General features: G+C 40.1%; 1 protein-coding gene across 1 annotated transcript in view; it reads right to left on the bottom strand.

Moving 5' to 3' along the window:
* LOC108265159 (alpha-2-macroglobulin-like protein 1) overlaps window positions 1–17,983 on the bottom strand; it is a 35,939-nt gene extending 17,956 nt beyond the window's left edge. The window contains exons 1-16 of the mRNA XM_053680549.1: window positions 17,928–17,983; window positions 17,584–17,640; window positions 16,516–16,572; window positions 15,180–15,236; window positions 12,882–12,938; window positions 11,822–11,878; window positions 7,344–7,403; window positions 6,522–6,702; window positions 5,467–5,623; window positions 4,014–4,066; window positions 2,636–2,656; window positions 2,268–2,436; window positions 1,523–1,607; window positions 1,138–1,264; window positions 630–744; window positions 129–238 (exon numbers count right to left, since the gene is read on the bottom strand). Coding sequence (XP_053536524.1) covers window positions 129–238; window positions 630–744; window positions 1,138–1,264; window positions 1,523–1,607; window positions 2,268–2,436; window positions 2,636–2,656; window positions 4,014–4,066; window positions 5,467–5,623; window positions 6,522–6,702; window positions 7,344–7,403; window positions 11,822–11,878; window positions 12,882–12,938; window positions 15,180–15,236; window positions 16,516–16,572; window positions 17,584–17,640; window positions 17,928–17,983 — 1,419 coding nt within the window. The remainder of the gene's footprint in view (window positions 1–128; window positions 239–629; window positions 745–1,137; window positions 1,265–1,522; window positions 1,608–2,267; window positions 2,437–2,635; window positions 2,657–4,013; window positions 4,067–5,466; window positions 5,624–6,521; window positions 6,703–7,343; window positions 7,404–11,821; window positions 11,879–12,881; window positions 12,939–15,179; window positions 15,237–16,515; window positions 16,573–17,583; window positions 17,641–17,927) is intronic.
* Between the last annotated feature and the right edge of the window lie 2,430 nt (window positions 17,984–20,413).

The raw sequence follows: 20,413 nt of genomic DNA, 5'->3' as shown, positions 1-20,413 counted from the left end.
GATGTTAGCAAGATTTAACGAATAAGCCTATATTTAATAATTAAGTCTATAATTATTTAGTGCATAAGCCTATATACAATATGTTTCTAAATACAATTTACATTAATGGTCAACAACAACGTAATTACCTTTCCTTCATATGTAATTCCGGGCTTAAACACTGTTGGTGAATCCTCAAATGAAATTGTGACCATATTAGTTGTTATAGTGGAACTGGCTGAACCAGTCAGAATCACACCTACAGGATAAACACAGCTTTAACACAAACCTGAAACTACAGTGATGGTTAAAATGGAGCTAATAAGCAAATGTGGCTAACAAGTAATAGAAACTTGAGAATATATCAGTACACACTTGCCACCTCAGAACACATTGTTGGGCTCCGTAACAGCATTTCTACATAGTACATAAAGTATAATTCCCTCTTCAGACATTTTACAGAAGAAAAACACTGCTTTGTTTTTGAGATGGAGCTACAAACGGCACTGCAAGCTGCCTACAATGAGCCTACAAACCGATACTTAAAGTGATAATAAGAAAAAAATGAAAAATAGAAAAAACATTTCTTTGTAATAAATATTAATAATGATAGCATTAATATGAAGGGCTCAATATCGAGAATCTCTTACCAGTGCCGTCTTCTTCCACTTCACTCTGAACTATGAGTGACGCTTCGTAACGTGGATCAGTTAATGCATATTCTCTCAGATTTATGTTTTGTAGTCCACAGCCCGTCTTGTCAGTCTAAAGCAAACAAAATCTGTTATTTAGTGAAAAAGCGAACAAGAAAGATGAATTTAAAAATACTACTCGGCCCAATCACATAAGAATTTTGTACAAAAGAGCACCAATCATTCCTATTTACGAAAGTAAGTAAAATTTGTATTGATTGTTTATTTTTAAAATGGGTTGCTTTGGTTAGAAATAACTGCTTTGTTGATATTTTGGGACAGGATTAGTTGTACATATGGAGGTGTGTAATGTAATTAGCACAGGAGTATCTCTGAGATTTTAGTCCTGTTCGAGTCCGTCATGTTAGTATGACCGTACGATGGTTTTGCATTTGTTTGAAGACACTCTTGGAAGCGCTCACTATTTTCTATCATATGTTCAAGGTACAAAGTAAAGATGACCAACCCTCATTCTATAATTCTTGCAGATGTCTGGTGGTGTTGTGACCCCGTGCAGGGGACGCCCGTTTTTGTAACTGTTTTGACAGACCTTGGCCTTCACCGTCCCAATCACCGGCTTCCCATATGTATATCTGCAATGTATTTTTGGAATATTGATTGTATATAGTTATACTGGCATGATTTGGGGTTTAAATGACTCATTTTAATTGTTTAAGTGAAGTAATACAAAAATCATTTTTCCAACATAAAATTTTGATCAATTTTTTAAATAATGTTAAATATCCTGTTTACAGTACAGACATTTTATTAGGCATGCAAAGTGTTATAAATGTACAAAAATCCCAGTCTGGAGTGATGAAACAGAACATTATTAAGTAGTGAACACTCACTTTGCACACACTTTAAGCGTGGTGTTTGTGTCCAGGATGGTTATGATTGGAGGAAGTAGTACTGTAACTTCAAATGTGGGCAGAACTGTAACAGATGGTGTAACAGTGTTACAATATAGCTGCCATTCTTATGTAAGATATTTTCACTATGATTGAACATCCTTCTATTATTGCATTATACATATATATATATATATATATATATCCAGCTTATTTCTTAAAATGTGCAAATATTTGTATTAACATAAAACATTCAACAACTCAGACATAAATTGAACAAGTTTCTCAGACATATGAGGAACAAAAATGGAATAATGAGACCCTTAACAAAGGGGCGGGGGGGGGGGGCATCGTTCTTCTGGTGTTTAAACAATTATTGCACATGCACCTGTGGAACAGTTCTTAAGACACTAACGGTTTATATAAATAGTTTAAAACTCAGGGTTAGACAACAAACAACAGCAAAACACAGAGGAAATGTTCTAAGAATAATTTGAATCAGTGATTTAATAATAATTAGATTGACACAAAACTTTAGATGCTTAGAGCAAATGAATATTCTAAATTATCCATTTTCAAAATTCATATTTATATTAGAAACATTGCATTCAGAGTGATATGAAGAAAATAATTGTGCTAATTAACTTGTATTTTTTATCAATATTTATCATAATATTATCACTAAAATATAGATTTGATATCTTTGCTATTCTTAGAACATTAATAAAGATAAACTGAGCCTGACCGTAGTCCTTGACTTGGAAGGTTTGTGAGAGCTTTTTGTTTTTCTTATCCCAGACTGTGATGACATAAACTCCTTTTATGGCCTCAGAGTTTATGGGATATGACAGATCCACAAGACCACTGCGTGTGGAGACGCTCAGCCACTGACCAATGCGGTTTGAGTTCGGGTCCTGAAATAAAATAAAAAAAAACTTATATTACTGTCTTAAAATATGGTCATGATATTAAAAATTATCATTAATGATCAAATAACATGTTTATAACATGTAACATGACATAAAAGACTTTTTGGCTGAAATGTTTATTTAACCACAAAGCATGTCATAAATGTGAGTTGGTGAGTGTTGAATCTTTCACATGGCACAGTACCTGCACTTCTATTGTTGGAAACTGAAAAAAGAAGAAAAAAATAAAAAATGAGCTCTTATGATCAAATTTAACATACAGTGATTGTAATTGGTTACACTCTAAGAATCCTGCATTCATAAATCATAATGCACTTATAATTCCTTGGAATTTGGCAACAATGCTCTGGAAGCACTTTATAAACTCTAATAATGCCTCAAGGCATAAATTATACAAACTTATTGTTGAATATATCCATCCATCCATCCATCCATCCATCTTCTATACCGCTTAATCCTTTTCAGGGTCACGGGGAACCTGGAGCCTATCCCAGGGAGCTTGTTGAATCTAATGGTTATTTATTCATTTAATATGTTTTTTATATTATTTTTATTATTATTATTTTATTAAAGAGTGACGTCTTTGATCTGTCATAAGTTTGAACTTGAAGATGTTTCTAAAACAACATTTATTAAGTTACATAATAATCGTGAATAGTTGAAAATACCGAGCAATTTACAATAATGTTTCCTTCAAAATTGTTAAGTGCCCTTCTGCCCTTCTTCTGGGATTGTCCTTGTCTTTTTGGACACAGTTCTCACAGGTCATAGGTGATACAGGTCGCATTTGATGGCCATGGATTTAGTTTTGTCTGCACGCCTCTTCTTCCTGAATGATTTTTGGGATCTTGAATTATTCACTTGACAAAGGAGTTTATTGTTGGTTGCCTAAATAACAGTGAAAAAAACTGTTAGTTAATCTCTGGAATCCTCCTCACATGCGGGCCAGACGGAAGTGGGCCATGTCTTACTGGACATTATATCAATGGAACTCTCTTATACTGTACGTGGGGCCCTATCTAAGAAACTGGATACATGGCATGCTGCTTTTGGTAGGGTGACATTTCTCTAATATTTACAAACTTAGAAACTGTATGTTTACCATTTGTTTTACAATTTTGTGTTTATGTATATATCCTTGCCGTCTACCCTGAATGCGATGGGTTGGTGGGTAGGATCCTGGCTTGTTTGGTTTCTCTTTGTTCTGTACTGTTGTTCTTCTTTAATATATTGAAATGAAAACTCAATAAAACAGTTGTTAACAATATAATTGTTCAGTGTTAATAATGCTTACAAAACAATGCTTTCTACCAAACTATATATATATATATATATATATATATATATATATATATATATATATATATATATATATATATATAGAGATAGATAGATAGATAGATAGATAGATAGATAGATAGACATACAGACAGACAGACAGACAGACAGACAGATAGATAGATAGATAGATAGATAGATAGATAGATAGATAGATAGATAGATGTCTTCATAGAAAGTGCTCCTGTAGTTTCTAGGTGAAGAACTGATAAAAGTTTTCAAACCGTCTGATCGTAGGTGAGGAAATTGGTGTCCAGAGAAACGATGCGGAACTTCACTGCGGGGGAAAAAATGATATCTATAATGCAGTTACATTTCAAATCTGATTTGTGTTTAACACATGCTTAAATAATTTACAGCATAACTGGTATCTAAAGGCAGATGTACACAGGTTAAAACACTAGTTTAACACAGCGTTAAAATATAGCTGCCTGGATAAAAAATATATAGCTAGAGCATCATATTCGGCTTAGGATGATGCTCCATCCCAGGCTTTTCTGGGTCATTGCTCTGCATCTTCACTCTGCCGAGCATGGCACTGCACCCCCTGTCTGATCCTCTCCCCCTCCTGGTTTCAAACGTCATGCTTTTTCCAGCTTCTGACTCTGTGTTACTCTGCGTCCTGACACTGGTGAGAACATCATCACTCCGCCACCTGACTCTGGCACAGACACCTAAGCTCCACCTCCAGACTGATGTGAGGACATTGCTGCTCTGCCTCCTGACTCTGGTCAGGATGTTATCACTACACCTCTCTCCTTTGCCAATATCTGCTCATTTCCATCTCCTGGCTTCAGCAGGGATGTCACTGCATCACCTCCTGGCTTTAGGGATGATGTTGCTGCTCTGCTTCCAGGCTTCAGGGCTGAAGTTGTTGCTCCACCTCCTGGCTTTGAGGAAGATATTGTTAGTCTGTGAGAGCATCATAGTTCTGCCTCCTGACTTTTGTGAGGGCATTGTCATTGTTCTGCCAGAATCCTGCAAGAGCATTGCCACTGCCATCTCCCTGCTCCACAGAGGACGTTATTCCCCACTCAAGCCCTGCCGCAGATGCCGCTCCATCTTCCTGCTCTGCTGAGGACATCATTCATCCTGTGCAATGTCTACCTGGTGCACGCTGGCATTTAATGAATGCTCTGGTCAGGGGCCCAGGCCCTTAAATATTTAGGTGCTTCAGGAGCCTCGCTTTTAGGGGGGGATGCTGTGTCATGTAATTCCCTATTGGCATGAGTCCAGCACAAACATCCTTCTGTGTCTTTCATTTTGAGTTTATCACTGTGCATTTTGTTTTTAGTCATGTCTCCACTCCTGTCTTGTCATTAGTTTACTGTTCTAGTGTGTTATTGTGTTCACCTGTTTTCAGTTACCTTCTGATTAGTTTATCTATTTAAACCTGTCTGTTTTTTTGTCTCAGGGTGAACTCTTATAGTACTCTTATAGTTTGTTAAGTGCAAGCCTTTTTTTCCCATGATTCCTTGGTTCTGTTTTCCAGCTTGTTTTTCCAAGTTTTGCACATGTTTCCATGTATGTATTTCTTGAGTAGAAGACAAACATATGAAACAAAAAAGGAACATGTACTAGTAGTGATCAGAGATCTGGTCAGTTTGGTCAATCTGGGGGCAAGAACTGAACACAACCAGAAGCAGGAAGCATGGAAAACTGTTTAGAGATTGTTACCCGTTTGTCCTGGTTTGTAGATTGGTTTATCTGTCTCAATGAAGGTCAGGCGTGTTGGAGGTATGATAAGGATCTTTGTTGCCTTGTTCTGGATTGTTCTTGGCCCTTTAATCCGAATCTTAATAGATGCCACCAATTCCACAGTTACAACAGGAACCTGTTTGAAACAAAACAATAAAATCACAATGGTGGTTCATGATTAAGTATTAATACTACTACTACTACTAATAATAATAATAATAATAATAATAATAATAATAATAATTTCACAAGTTTTTATTAATCTCATTGAATTAAATAAGTTACTTATTTTACATCTAAAACAATAATTGCATTATTATTGTTGTTGTGAAGAGCTTTTTGTATAGCTGATGAGCTCAGTTATCTTAAAGCCCCTGGCAACATGGTGTAAATCAGCTGAGACATGTTACACCATGTTGCCAGGGGCTTTAAGATAACTGAGCACATCAACTATACAAAAAGCTCTTTATTGTTTGGGGGTTTAGAGTTTATTAGGGATGCATGAATTAAACAGCCAGAAGAAGGTGGTACTCATCTTCTTGCTCTGGCGTTTTTTTGTTTTGTTATATTTGTTGTTGTTGTTGTTGTTGTTGTTGTTTTTCTTCAATTCACCAAATCACTATACAACAAATTAATTACTCTGGATTTTGACTGGTTTCTCAGTTAGGAATATTGCATCTAACATGTATTGCATTTTTTTAACATCTTTCTTACAAAAATCTTTAGATAGCATTTTTTCTACCCGATATTTCACACCACTCTCTGAATCTTCCTGATTTGTTTAACTAGCTTTTGCCTATACAATGCATTGTCAAGTCTTTCACATATTCCAAATAATGTTACTGAGGGTGGAACTAATTTCTCAACCAGGAAAATATAAAAGCTTGAACAAAAAAGCAAATGAGGTCTGTATCCACGGAATAACAGTTGATTTCCTACAAATTTAATAATTGTGAAGTCTAGAAACACATATAAACATTACAGAATGCACCTTTAAGATGATGTCATGATGATGTTATTATGAGGGGTCTTACCTGGAATGGGACGCAACGGAAGTATTCTTGTTTTATAGACATTTCCGTCAGAAGAGTGATGCTCTTTTGGTTATACTCCAGGTTCACTTCCAGTGAAACAGGTTCAGAGGGGTTGATTGTGATACACAGGGTCTCAGTGGTGCCCCCTACAGTCTGCGAGGTCACAGCCAACAAGTAAAAGCTAAACAGTGAGAAAAAGAAAACAAATTAATGTTGGTCTCTATGTACCAGTGCTCTGTGCAGTCTTTTTATATTTTACAGCATTAGAACTGTAACTCCAATTTCCCTAGTTCTTTCATTAAAATCTTGTGTACAGGGACACTGACATGCTGGAACAGGTTCAATCAGTCAATTGTTGAATATTTACTGTTCATATATTAAATGCGCCCCAATACTGGGTAAATCATATGTATGTGCACAGAATTGAAGTAGCATTGACTGGACATTCATTTTGTGATATACTGTTATGTTAAACCACTATAAAGTTTGAAACAAATATACAGTAATTGCCTTTATAAGTTGTTTCTCAATTCGCCAACTCACTACACAACAATTTAAAATTCTATGGTTTTTGAATGTTTTGTTCCCCCAGAGGTCCCCCTGTCAGAAGGTTGTAATGAGATCCAAAATGAGAGAAGCTGATTCCCATTATCTTTCTTCAGGGCCATACCACTAAAAACCTAGCAGGTAATACATTTTTGCTGTGGCACAGCAGTCATCATGGTAATAGAAGAATGTGATGGACAGCATGATGGCTGATTTCTGAATCAGCTTGCAGATTTTGAATAGCTTCAGTAAAGGAATTTAAGAAATAACACTCACCTTACAGTATAAGATCCAGATGGAGTCGTGTTGCTCTCAGTACCAGGTATAGATGGACTGCTGGAAAGGATTATGAGAAGACATTAGAATGCAATTCAACAGTTAATCAGTCTCAGAGCAAATGCTACATAATAGTGAGAATTTAAATAGTTTGTTTCCCCAAAGCTATGGGAATCACCCTCGCGGGAGAATGGAAACTGAAACTTGTATGACATCATGCCTATTTTTAGGCCTGCCATGATCAGGTGATGTGGCAATCAGCCCTCCGCAAATCTCCCAAGGAGTGCTGTCTAGCAGGGATAATATCTTAGAAAACCGTATTGGAGCTGGCCAATAAGGTGCTACTAGCAGAGGACATAGACGGTCTTGGCAAACTCTCACTAGAACTTGTAGAAGCAGAGCAATTGGGGGAAAGCATATAGATGCGACCTTGGCCACATGTGCACCATAGAGTCCAACCCTAATGGTGCAGGAGGAGTGAGGGCAAACCACAGCGGGCAGCGTGTAGTCTCCTTGGAGGCGAACACATCCACTTCCGCTTGGCCAAACCTCCGCCATACGGACTCCACTACTTGTGGATGGAGCCTCCAACCCCTGGGCCTCAGCACCTGCCTCGACAGGATGTCTTTCCCCACATTCCGGCTGCCACGAATGTAGATTGCACTCACCGACAAGAACCTTCCCTCTGCCTAGAGAAGAATAAGTTTCACCTGCCTGAACAAGGGGTGTGAACGAAACCCTCCCGGGTGGTTGATATATGAGTCCACCGCTGTGTTGTCTGTCACAACTAACACATGGTGAACTCTTAATTGTGGAAGAAAGAACTTCAGTGCTAGGAATACGGCCCGGATCTCTAGGCAATTTATATGCCACTCCAGATGAGGGTCGCTCCAAAGACCGCGAGGTGGACAGCCATCTAAGACCACACCCCAGAACATGAGGGAGGCTTCTGTCATTACTGTCTTGTGGTAAGGAGATGCACCAGGAGAGTGAGACCTGAGGCTAGAAACTGGGGACACCTCCAAATTCTCAGGACACATAGGCATCGCCACGTGACACTGTTTAGTCTCAGAGGTTTCATCCTCAGATGAAACGCCCGACTTTTCAGCCACCATTGAAACGGTCTCATGTGCAATAGACCCAACAGTATGACGTTGGCTGCTGCTGCCATAAGGCCTAAGAGTCTCTTGTAGAGACTGGATGGGATGCCCAGACCCAGCTTTATCTTGCTCAATGTTGATAAGACTGACCCTACGCATGTTGGGGATAGAAACACCCTCATCATAGTAACATCCCATTTAACCCCTAGAAAAGTTGTACTCTGCACTGGAGAAAGCATACTTTTCTCAAGGTTCAACCTGAGCCCAAAGCTCCTCATGACAGCGGGAACAACATCTCGATGTTGAAGTGCCAATTCCCTGGATCATGCTAGAATTAACCAGTCCTCCAGGTAGTTTAGTACATGGATGCCCTGGAGTCACAAGGGAGCCAGAGCAGCATCCATGCACTTTGTGAAGGTGCAAGGGGATAAAGCTAGTCTGAAGGGAAGAACCCGATATTGGTATGCAATGCCTCCAAACACAAACCTCAGGAACTTCCTGTGTTCCTGTCTTCATATTTCTATGTGGAGATATGCATCTTTATATCTATCATCACAAACCAGTCCTCAGACTGAATCTGTGGAACGATAAGTTTGGGCATCAGCATCTTGAACGGGTATGTCCAAAGAAGATGAATGTTTCAGATGATGCAGATCTAAAATTGTCTGCATACTCCCATCTTTTTTGTGGACCAGGAAATAATGGCTGTAAAATCCTCCCTCCCTCAGGGAAAGGGGTACATGTTCTATGGCCCCTTTGTTCAAGAGGGATCTTACTTCCTACACTAACATCGGGCTCTCCAGGGGGGGGGGGGGGGGGGTCGAGCTCTGAACTGGACCCAGTAACCCTTTTCTATGGTAGACAGAACCCATGGAGACACGTTTGGCAGCAGCTTCCATGCTGAGAGGTGGTCTTTTGGGGACATTAACTTTTCCACATTCTGTTGGAGGGAAAGCATCAGATTTTCATTACCCTGTGACAGCTTGCTGACCAGAGAAGACTGAAAACTTGGGATGGCCTTAGCTAAGTGAGGCCCTACAGTAGCATTCCGAATTATCTGCCCTAACAACCTCATGTTCCCTGATACGTCCCCCTGTGGCCCATCAGGACCACTCCTTCCTTGCCTGCTTGGCTTTTATAATAATTCTCAGATCAGGCTTATTAATAGGCTGCGATTGTGGCCACCCAGTTCCCCTGGCTCTCCGCGGGGGGGGGAAAGTCACCACACTTGCCTTCTGTGCCTCCCTGGCACTAGCCATGGCCCGGGCTCCGCAAACTCGACACGACAGGGAAGGAACTGGCTGAACGCCACTGTTTGCTGTTTTGCTTAGCAAAACCTGTCAGCAATGGCATTAACCATGCCTCGAAAGAGGCCGGAAGGTTTAACAGGGGCATGCAGCAAGGAGACATTATTTTTATCCCCCATCCCTGAGAGGTTGAGCCATAGGTGCCTCTCCGCTGCAACCAAGCTACCTATTGAATGGCCGATATGATGGGCCATTTGCTTGGTTGCCCAGAGAGACAAATCTGTGGAGCAGCACAGCTCTGCACTGCCTCAGACCCAATTCCCTCCCTAGTGTCGAGCTCACTCAGCAGCTCTGCTTGGTAGGCCTGCAACACTGCCATTGTATGCAGGGACCCAAAAGCAAGACCCACTACCGCATAGGCTTTGCCCACCAATGGCAAGGTGGTCTTACATGGTTTGGAAGGCAAAGCTGGCCCCCCTACATTACCTGCCATTGATGGACAGAGGTAGGTCGCAAGTGCCTCCTCCACCTTCGGCATAGCTAAATAGCCATGCTGCTCACTTCCCACGATGGCCGAGTAATCAGAGAGTTATAAACACGGCTAATGTATGGTTTCCCCCAGATGCGTGATATCTCCTCATCAACGTCTGGAAAATTGGGGAGTTTTCTGCCGCGTGAGAGAGATTTATTTTCACTGGGGAGGAAGCACTCATCCAGCCTACTACAAGCCACTTCCTCTTCCCCAGGCCAGTCTATATTTAGTTTTTCAACTGCCCTAGTAATCACCTCAAGCAGCTCTTTATATGCTTGAGAGTTGCCCTCTGATTTTGGTGCAATTTCACCCCCTACCAGTTCATCAGTGTCAGAGAGGGTGTTTTGGCTTTCCATAGCAGAAGGAGGAGTAACGACGTGAGCTCCAAAGTCAGGCGGAGTGCCAGACCCGGAAGACAGAGCAAGAGATAGAGCAGTGCTCATCTCCGGCTCCTCTTCCAGATCCCTACAAGATGCTGAGGACTTGAGCCAGATAGCTGCTCAGCAGCGACCGGCCCAGATCCGGGAGGCTCTGAAACCCATCTTCCTTCAGCCGAGGAGGTTATCACACAGCGCGCTTAATTACCATGTCGCCTGATCATGGCAGGCCTATAAACAGACATGATGATACACAACCTTCAGATACGTGCAAGGGCACTTCCGATAGCATTGTGCTAAGGCAACCTGGAGTTCCCTTTGAAAAGAAACTGTAGCTCACTCAGTGTTTTTTTGCATGTAAATCCCAGGAGATCAGCAGTATCTGGAATACTCAAACCAGCCCATCTGGCACCACAAACCATGCCACAGTTAAGGTCACATAGATCACATTTTTCCTAAATCTGATGTTTGATGTGAACAATAATTTAACAAGTTCTTAACATGGATCTGCATGACATCATGTCATGCCACAGCAGTCCTCGTTGTAATAGAACAATGTGAGGGACAACATGATGGCTGATATCTGCCTTAGCTTGCAGTTAATGCTTTTATCCAAAGCGGTTTACAGTGTGTCTCATTCACCTGTTCACACACACACTCACACACCAATGGTAGCAGAGCTGCCATGCAAGGCGCTAACTTGCCATCAGGAGCAACTTGGGGTTCAGTGCCTTGCCCAAGGACACTTCAGTGTGTGGAGTCATGTGGGCCGGGAATCAAACAACCAACCCTACGATTAGTGGACAAACCACTCTACCAGTTGATCCACAGCTGCCCAGTGTACTTAAAAAGTCACAGAGATCACATTTTTCTTCTGATGTTTGACGTGAACAATAAGTGAAGTTCTTCATCCGGCTCTGCATGAATTTATGCAAGGTGCTGCTGCCACATGATTGGCTGATTGAGTAACTGCATAAATGAGCAGGTGTACAGGTGTTCCTATTAAAGTGGTGAGTGAAGTTCATTATTAAATAGTGGAGCTACGTAGCTTGTGGCCAATGAAAAAAAAAAATTTGACTTTTGATTGGTTGAATTTCTGCTGTGGCACAGCAGTCCTCATGGTAACAGAACAATGTGATGAACAATGTGACGGCTGATTCTGCCTTAGCTTGCAGTTTGTTTTTGAATACATTCAGTGAAGGAGCCTAAGAAAAACACTCACCTTTCGGGATCAGATGCAAATGGTGTTGTGTCGCTCTCTGTAACTGGTATAAATGGACTGTTGGAAAGGATTATCATCAGACATTAGAGCACAGTTCATCAGTTAATCAGTCTCAGAGCAAATGCTACATAATTGTAATAAGTTAAATATTTTTTCCCCAAATTTGACGTGCTTGGGCTACAACAGTAGAATACCACATCAGGTTCCACTCCTGTCAGCCAAGAACAAGAATCTGATACAATCATGAGAATAGACTCCCCAGATCTGGACAGCTGAAGACTGGAAAAAGAGCAGATGATTTGTTTTCAAGTCTTCAACTGTCTATTTTGGGTGAGTGTGTGCCTGTTCCTGGCTGACAAGAGTGGCACCTGATGTGGCCTTCTGCTGTTGTAGCCAATCCACAACAAGGTTCAAGATTTTGTGCCTGCTGAGATGATTTTCTGCTCCCCGCAGGTTTAAAGAGAGATTATATGAGTTATTACATCTTTTCAGGCAGCTCAAAACAATCTGGCCTTTTTCCTCTGACCTCTCTTATCAACAAGATGTTTCCACCTACAGAACTGTAGCTCATTCAGTGCTTCTTGTTTTTGTTTGTTTTTTGCACCATTCTCTGTAAACTGTAGAAACTGTTGTGTTATATGAAATACTCAACCCAGCCAATCTGGCACCAACAACAATGCTACGGTTAAAGTCACATTTTACCCCATTCAGATATTTGATGTGTACAATAACTGAAGTTCTTCACCCAGATCTGCATGATTTTATGAATTGTGCTACTGTTACATGATTGGCAGATTGAGTAACTGCATAAATGAGCAGGTGTGCGGGTGTTCCTATTCAAGACGATGGTGAGTGAAGTTTATTATTAAATAGTGGAGCTATGTAGCATGTGTCCAATGAAAAAAACAATTTGAATTTTGAATGGTTTAATTCCTGCTATGGCACAGCAGTGCTCATGGTAATAGAACAATGTGATGGACAGCGTGACGGCTGATTTCTGCCTCAGCTTGAAGGGTTTTTTTAAATAGCTTCAGTGAAGGAGTTTAAGAAAAACACTCACCTTTCAGTATCATATCCAAATGGTGTAGTGATGCTCACTGTAACAGGCAGAGATGGACTGCAGGAAAGGATTATCAGCAGACATTACAGCACAGTTCAACAGTTAATCAGACTCAGAGCAAATGCTACATAATAGTAAGAATACAAATAGATTTTTTCCCCAAGCTTGAGGTGGATGGCGTACAACAGTAGAACATTACATAAGGTTCCACTCCTGTGAGCCAAGAACAAGAATCTGATAAGAGCATGAGAACAGACTCCCCAGATCTAGACAGCTGAAGACTGGAAAAAGAGCAGATTATTTGTTTTTAAGTCTTCAACTGTCCATTTTGGGTGAATGTGTGCCTGTTCCTGGCTGACAGAGTAAGAGCAGTGCTCATCTCTGGCTCCTCTTCCAGATCCATACAAGATGCTGAGGACCTGAGCCAGATAGCTGCCTTAGCAGCGACCGGTCCAGATCCGGGAGGCTCTGAAACCCATCTTCCTTCGGCTGAGAAGAGAGTGAGTCACGAGCAGAGCTGCCTAATTGTAAAGCATTCACAATGCTCACAGGCAGAAGCTTCGAGGGATGCTGTAGCATACTCCACCTCTAAACACTTCACACAGAAAGTGTCCACCCCCCGTGATGAAACGAGAGCAAGGCGTAATACACTTCCTGAATCCTTTTTTTCTTCTCTTCTTATTAAACGGACAGAGAAGTAAAGACATTGTTCTTTCTTTTTTGAAAAGATAGAGAGGAAATGAAGCATCTTTTTGCGAGCATTACACAAATGACCGACTTGCAGTCTCACTGAAGATAAATATGGCTGATGGCATGGTTCACAGGTGCCATATATACGCTATATATATATATATATATATATATATATATATATATATATATATATATATATATATATAACTGAAGTTCTTGACATGGATCTGCATGACATCATGCATTGTGCTGCTGCCACATGATTGGCTGATTGAGTAACTGCATAAATGAGCAGGTGTACAGGTGTTCCTATTAAAGTCGATGGTGTTGGAAGTTCATTATTAAATAGTGGAGCTATGTAGCATGTGTCCAATGAAAAAAAAGAATTTGATTTTTGATTGGTTGAATTTCTGCTGTGGCACAGCAGTCCTTGTTGTAATAGAACAATGTGAGGGACAACATGATGGCTGATTCTGCCTTAGCTTGCAGTTAGTTTTTGAATAGCTTCAGTGAAGGAGTCAAAGAAAAACCCTCACCTTTCAGTATCAGATGCAAATGGTGTATTGATGCTCACTGTAACAGGCAGAGCTGGACTGCAGGAAAGGATTATCAGCAGACATCAGAGCACAGTTCATCAGTTAATCAGTCTCAGAGCAAATGCTACATAATAGTAAGAAATTAATTTTTTTTTCCCCAAATTTGACGTGCTTGGGCTACAACAGTAGAATATTACATCAGGTTCCACTCCTGTCAGCCAAGAACAAGAATCTGATACAATCATGAGAATAGACTCCCCAGATCTGGACAGCTGAAGACTGGAAAAAGAGCAGATGATTTGTTTTTAAGTCTTCAACTGTCCACTTTGGGTGAGTGTGTGCCTGTTCCTGGCTGACAAGAGTGGCACCTGATGTGGCCTTCTGCTGCTGTAGCCAATCCACAACAAGGTTCAAGATTTTGTGCCTGCTGAGATGATTTTCTGCTCCCCGCAGATTTAAAGAGAGATTATATGAGTTATTACATCTTTTCAGGCAGCTCAAAACAATCTGGCCTTTTTCCTCTGACCGCTCTTATCAACAAGATGTTTCCACCTACAGAACTGTAGCTCATTCAGTGCTTCTTGTTTTTGTTTGTTTTTTGTATCATTCTCTGTAAACTCTAGAAACTGTTGTGTTATATGAAATACTCAACCCAGCCAATCTGGCACCAACAACAATGCCACAGTTAAAGTCACAGAGATCACATTTGACCCCATTCAGATATTTGATGTGTACAATAACTGAAGTTCTTCACCCAGATCTGCATGATTTTATGCATTGTGCTACTGTTACATGATTGGCAGATTGAGTAACTGCATAAATGAGCAGGTGTGCGGGTGTTCCTATTCAAGACGATGGTGAGTGAAGTTTATTATTAAATAGTGGAGCTATGTAGCATGTGTCCAATGAAAAAAACAATTTGAATTTTGAATGGTTTAATTCCTGCTATGGCACAGCAGTCCTCATGGTAATAGAACAATGTGATGGACAGCGTGACGGCTGATTTCTGCCTCAGCTTGAAGGGTTTTTTTAAATAGCTTCAGTGAAGGAGTTTAAGAAAAACACTCACCTTTCATCATCATATCCAAATGGTGTAGTGATGCTCACTGTAACAGGCAGAGATGGACTGCAGGAAAGGATTATCAGCAGACATTACAGCACAGTTCAACAGTTAATCAGACTCAGAGCAAATGCTACATAATAGTAAGAATACAAATAGATTTTTTCCCCAAGCTTGAGGTGGATGGCGTACAACAGTAGAATATTACACCAGGTTCCACTCCTGTGAGCCAAGAACAAGAATCTGATAAGAGCATGAGAACAGACTCCCCAGATCTAGACAGCTGAAGACTGGAAAAAGAGCAGATTATTTGTTTTTAAGTCTTCAACTGTCCATTTTGGGTGAATGTGTGCCTGTTCCTGGCTGACAGAGTAAGAGCAGTGCTCATCTCTGGCTCCTCTTCCAGATCCATACAAGATGCTGAGGACCTGAGCCAGATAGCTGCCTTAGCAGCGACCGGTCCAGATCCGGGAGGCTCTGAAACCCATCTTCCTTCGGCCGAGAAGAGAGTGAGTCACGAGCAGAGCTGCCTAATTGTAAAGCATTCACAATGCTCACAGTCAGACGCTTCGAGGGATGCTGTAGCATACTCCACCTCTAAACACTTCACACAGAAAGTGTCCACCCCCCGTGATGAAACGAGAGCAAGGCGTAATACACTTCCTGAATCCTTTTTTTCTTTTTTCTTTTTTTTAAAGGGACAGAAAAGTAAAGACATTGTTCTTTCTTTTTTGAAAAGATAGAGAGGAAATGACGAATCTTTTTGCGAGCATTACACAAACAGCCGACATGCCGGTCACGTGCGAGGGCACTTCCCATAGCGTTGTGCTAAGGCAACATGGAGTTCCCTTTGAAAAGAAACTTTAGCTCACTCAATGTTTTTTGCATGTAAATCCCAGGAGATCAGCAGTATCTGGAATACTCAAACCAGCCCATCTGGCACCTGAAACCATGCCACAGTTAAGGTCACAGAGATCACATTTTTCCTCAATCTGATGTGTGACGTGAACAATAACTGATGTTCTTCATCTGGCTCTGCATGATTTTATGCAAGGTGCTGCTGCCACATGATTGGCTGATTGAGTAACTGCATAAATGAGCAGGTGAACAGGTGTTCCTATTAAAGTCGATGGTGTTGGAAGTTCATTATTAAATAGTGGAGCTATGTAGCATGTGTCCAATGAAAATAAAAGAATTTGATTTTTGATTGGTTGAATTTCTGCTGTGGCACAGCAGTCCTTGTTGTAATAGAACAATGTGAGGGACAACATGATGGCTGATTCTGCCTTAGCTTGCAGTTAGTTTTTGAATAGCTTCAGTGAAGGAGTCAAAGAAAAACCCTTACCTTTCAGTATCAGATGCAAATGGTGTCGTGTTGCTCACTGTAACAGGCAGAGCTGGACTGCAGAAAAGGATTATCAGCAGACACCAGAGCACAGTTCATCAGTTAATCAGTCTCAGAGCAAATGCTACATAATAGTAAGAAATTAATTTTTTTTCCCCAAATTTGACGTGCTTGGGCTACAACAGTAGAATATTACATCAGGTTCCACTCCTGTCAGCCAAGAACAAGAATCTGATACAATCATGAGAATAGACTCCCCAGATCTGGACAGCTGAAGACTGGAAAAAGAGCAGATGATTTGTTTTTAAGTCTTCAACTGTCCATTTTGGGTGAGTGTGTGCCTGTTCCTGGCTGACAAGAGTGGCACCTGATGTGGCCTTCTGCTGCTGTAGCCAATCCACAACAAGGTTCAAGATTTTGTGCCTGCTGAGATGATTTTCTGCTCCCCGCAGGTTTAAAGAGAGATTATATGAGTTATTACATCTTTTCAGGCAGCTCAAAACAATCTGGCCTTTTTCCTCTGACCGCTCTTATCAACAAGATGTTTCCACCCACAGAACTGTAGCTCATTCAGTGCTTCTTGTTTTTGTTTGGTTTTTGCACCATTCTCTGTAAACTCTAGAAACTGTTGTGTTATATGAAATACTCAACCCAGCCAATCTGGCACCAACAACAATGCCACAGTTAAAGTCACAGAGATCACATTTGACCCCATTCAGATATTTGATGTGTACAATAACTGAAGTTCTTCACCCAGATCTGCATGATTTTATGCATTGTGCTACTGTTACATGATTGGCAGATTGAGTAACTGCATAAATGAGCAGGTGTGCGGGTGTTCCTATTCAAGACGATGGTGAGTGAAGTTTATTATTAAATAGTGGAGCTATGTAGCATGTGTCCAATGAAAAAAACAATTTGAATTTTGAATGGTTTAATTCCTGCTATGGCACAGCAGTCCTCATGGTAATAGAACAATGTGATGGACAGCGTGACGGCTGATTTCTGCCTCAGCTTGAAGGGTTTTTTTAAATAGCTTCAGTGAAGGAGTTTAAGAAAAACACTCACCTTTCATCATCATATCCAAATGGTGTAGTGATGCTCACTGTAACAGGCAGAGATGGACTGCAGGAAAGGATTATCAGCAGACATTACAGCACAGTTCAACAGTTAATCAGACTCAGAGCAAATGCTACATAATAGTAAGAAATTGATTTTTTTGTTTCCCCAAATTTGACGTGCTTGGGCTACAACAGTAGAATATTACATCAGGTTCCACTCCTGTCAGCCAAGAACAAGAATCTGATACAATCATGAGAATAGACTCCCCAGATCTGGACAGCTGAAGACTGGAAAAAGAGCAGATGATTTGTTTTTAAGTCTTCAACTGTCCATTTTGGGTGAGTGTGTGCCTGTTCCTGGCTGACAGGAGTGGCACCTGATGTGGCCTTCTGCTGTTGTAGCCCATAGACCACAATAGTAATTAAATTAGAATAAGCTCAGCTTAATAAACCTAGAAATGCAGTGCGTGTATAATTGACAGAGTAGTTATTTTTTTATTTTTAGTCAGGCACCGTTTCACATCCTACAAGGCCATCGGGGCTCAGCTGCCGTGTGGAACAGGGATTCTTTTTAGTAAGAGGAGCCGTGACTGAGCTAAAATTCTGGACAAATCATCAGAAGAAATTATCAAAGCCCTTGCAGCTTTGGACCAACCTGACTAAAGTCAGATTTGAGCAATTAGACACTACTTTTATTTTAGTGGGGTCCATACAGATTGACAACCATAAACCCGAGAAAAGAAACAGATGTCTTTTGAAACTTCCCATAAAGTTGGTTGCTAAAGAGGAGTTGAAGTACCTTTACGTGAAGTTTGAAAGAGCTCTTGTGACTATTTTTATAATGATTTTATATTATTATATGAAAGGGGTCTTCCTGAGATTCTTTTTTAATGAACCTGTGGAAAACTGTTGGAGAATTCATTAGACCAAAGGACACCACTCTATATTTATAGTGCCTAGAGCATGTAATGAAGGTTGTCTTCCATTCGTCCCCCTACCAGATAAGATTATTGACACTGTGTTTGGTCTAGCTTCATAAAAATCAAATCATTCTACAGTGACTCAAAAGTCCAATGAGATAAAAGGCAGGGGTATGAGTCCCACATGGATGCCTGCCTTTATTTGACCAAAACAAATGAAACATGAAACAAACATACATCAATGCTGTGAAAAAGTATTTGCCCACCCTGATTTCTTCTGTTTTTGTGTATGTTTCTTGGTAAATTGTTTCAGAAATTAAAACAAAATCTAAGATAAAACAAAGACAACCTGAGTAAACACAAAATACAGTTTATAAATGATTTTATAAATGAATTGCCCCCTTAGTTACAATGTCCCCAAATCTATGCATTAACACAGTAAAATCCCTAGTGTTGAATTAACACTATTATTGAGTCCAATGGACTTATATAAACACTATAGGGTGTGAATTCAACACTGTGGGTAATGCTGTGAGTAATGGGGCTCCATTAGATGCAACCAGGCCTCATTACTGCAAACCTTGTTCAACAAAATCAACACTTAAATAGAACTTTTCAAATAGCATGAAGTTGGTTAAAAGTTTTTACCCAGTAACACAGTATCCCAAAATTGAAAGAAAATTTAGAAATAATGAAGAGGAAAGTGATTGAAATACATCAGTCTGGGAAGGGTTACAAAGCTATTTCAAAGGCTCTGGGACTCCAAAGAACCACACAGAGAGCCGTTATCTCCAAATGGAAAAACTTGGCACAGTAGTGAACCTTCTCAGAAGTGGCCGACCTTCTGAAATTTTTCCAAGAGCACAGCAACTACTCATGCAGCAAGTCACAAAAGAGCTAAGGACAAAGACATCAAAGGCACTACAGGCCTCTTATGCATCAATAAAGGTCACTGTTCATGACTCCACTATCAGAAGGACACTGGGCAAAAATGGCATCCAGAATGGAAGAGTGGAGAGGCAAAAACTACTGCTAACCCAGAAGAACATTAAGGCTCGTTTGAATTTTGCCAAATCACACATTGATGATTTTTGCCAAATCACACATTGATGACCTTTTGAAGAACGTGCTGTGGCTTGATGAGTGCCACATGCACTTTAACAGCTTACTAAATATTTCGTTGTTAAATATTGTAGCTACATAGCTGGTCACCAATGTTAAAAAAAAAATTATTATTGATTGGTTGAATTCCTGAAGTCCTCATGCTAATAGAAAAATAGTGGAAATAGTTCAACTTCATTAACCATAAAAAAGTATTTGCATATTCCAGTACTCAAGAATTATTAATTAATATTAAACATCACAAAGCAGCATAACAGCTATTTATTTTTATTTTTTTTTTATTTTATTTTATTTTTTTTTTGCTATAGACCAATCCGCCACAGATCTTAGGATGAACGATGACATACTTTTTTCTTAGCAAGCATTCCTTGTTTAGGAGCTGTATTACATAGTTCCATGGAACATCTATTTGAAATGGGGAAAAAATAAGTGTTTTACACATGCACAAAATAACTAAAATAACTACAACAATCTTCCCACTCTGCCATTGTGTTGATTCCCAAATTTGCTACTCAAAAAGTGAACTACTCTGGATTTTGCCCGTGTTGTCAAGAAATTTCCTCTAACAGGGTAATGCATGTTTTTATGAATGAAAAGCTCTTCTTTGAAATATGTTATATATAGTTGCATGGCTTTTATGTGAACTGTTACTTGATTACTTGGCCTCAGATATTAGATACCTAGCTAGAAATATGTGTTTAATGTCACCTCAGGTCGTCTTTCTTACGAAAATGATTAGATAGCTTTCTATATTTACACAGAGGAAATTTTTCTACACTGTATCGCACACCACAT

The sequence above is a fragment of the Ictalurus punctatus genome, chromosome 5, assembly GCF_001660625.3.
Source record: "Ictalurus punctatus breed USDA103 chromosome 5, Coco_2.0, whole genome shotgun sequence".
Taxonomy (NCBI): domain Eukaryota; kingdom Metazoa; phylum Chordata; class Actinopteri; order Siluriformes; family Ictaluridae; genus Ictalurus; species Ictalurus punctatus.
The sequence above is the reverse complement of the archived record's forward strand: the minus strand, read 5'-3'. Positions and strand labels throughout refer to the sequence as shown.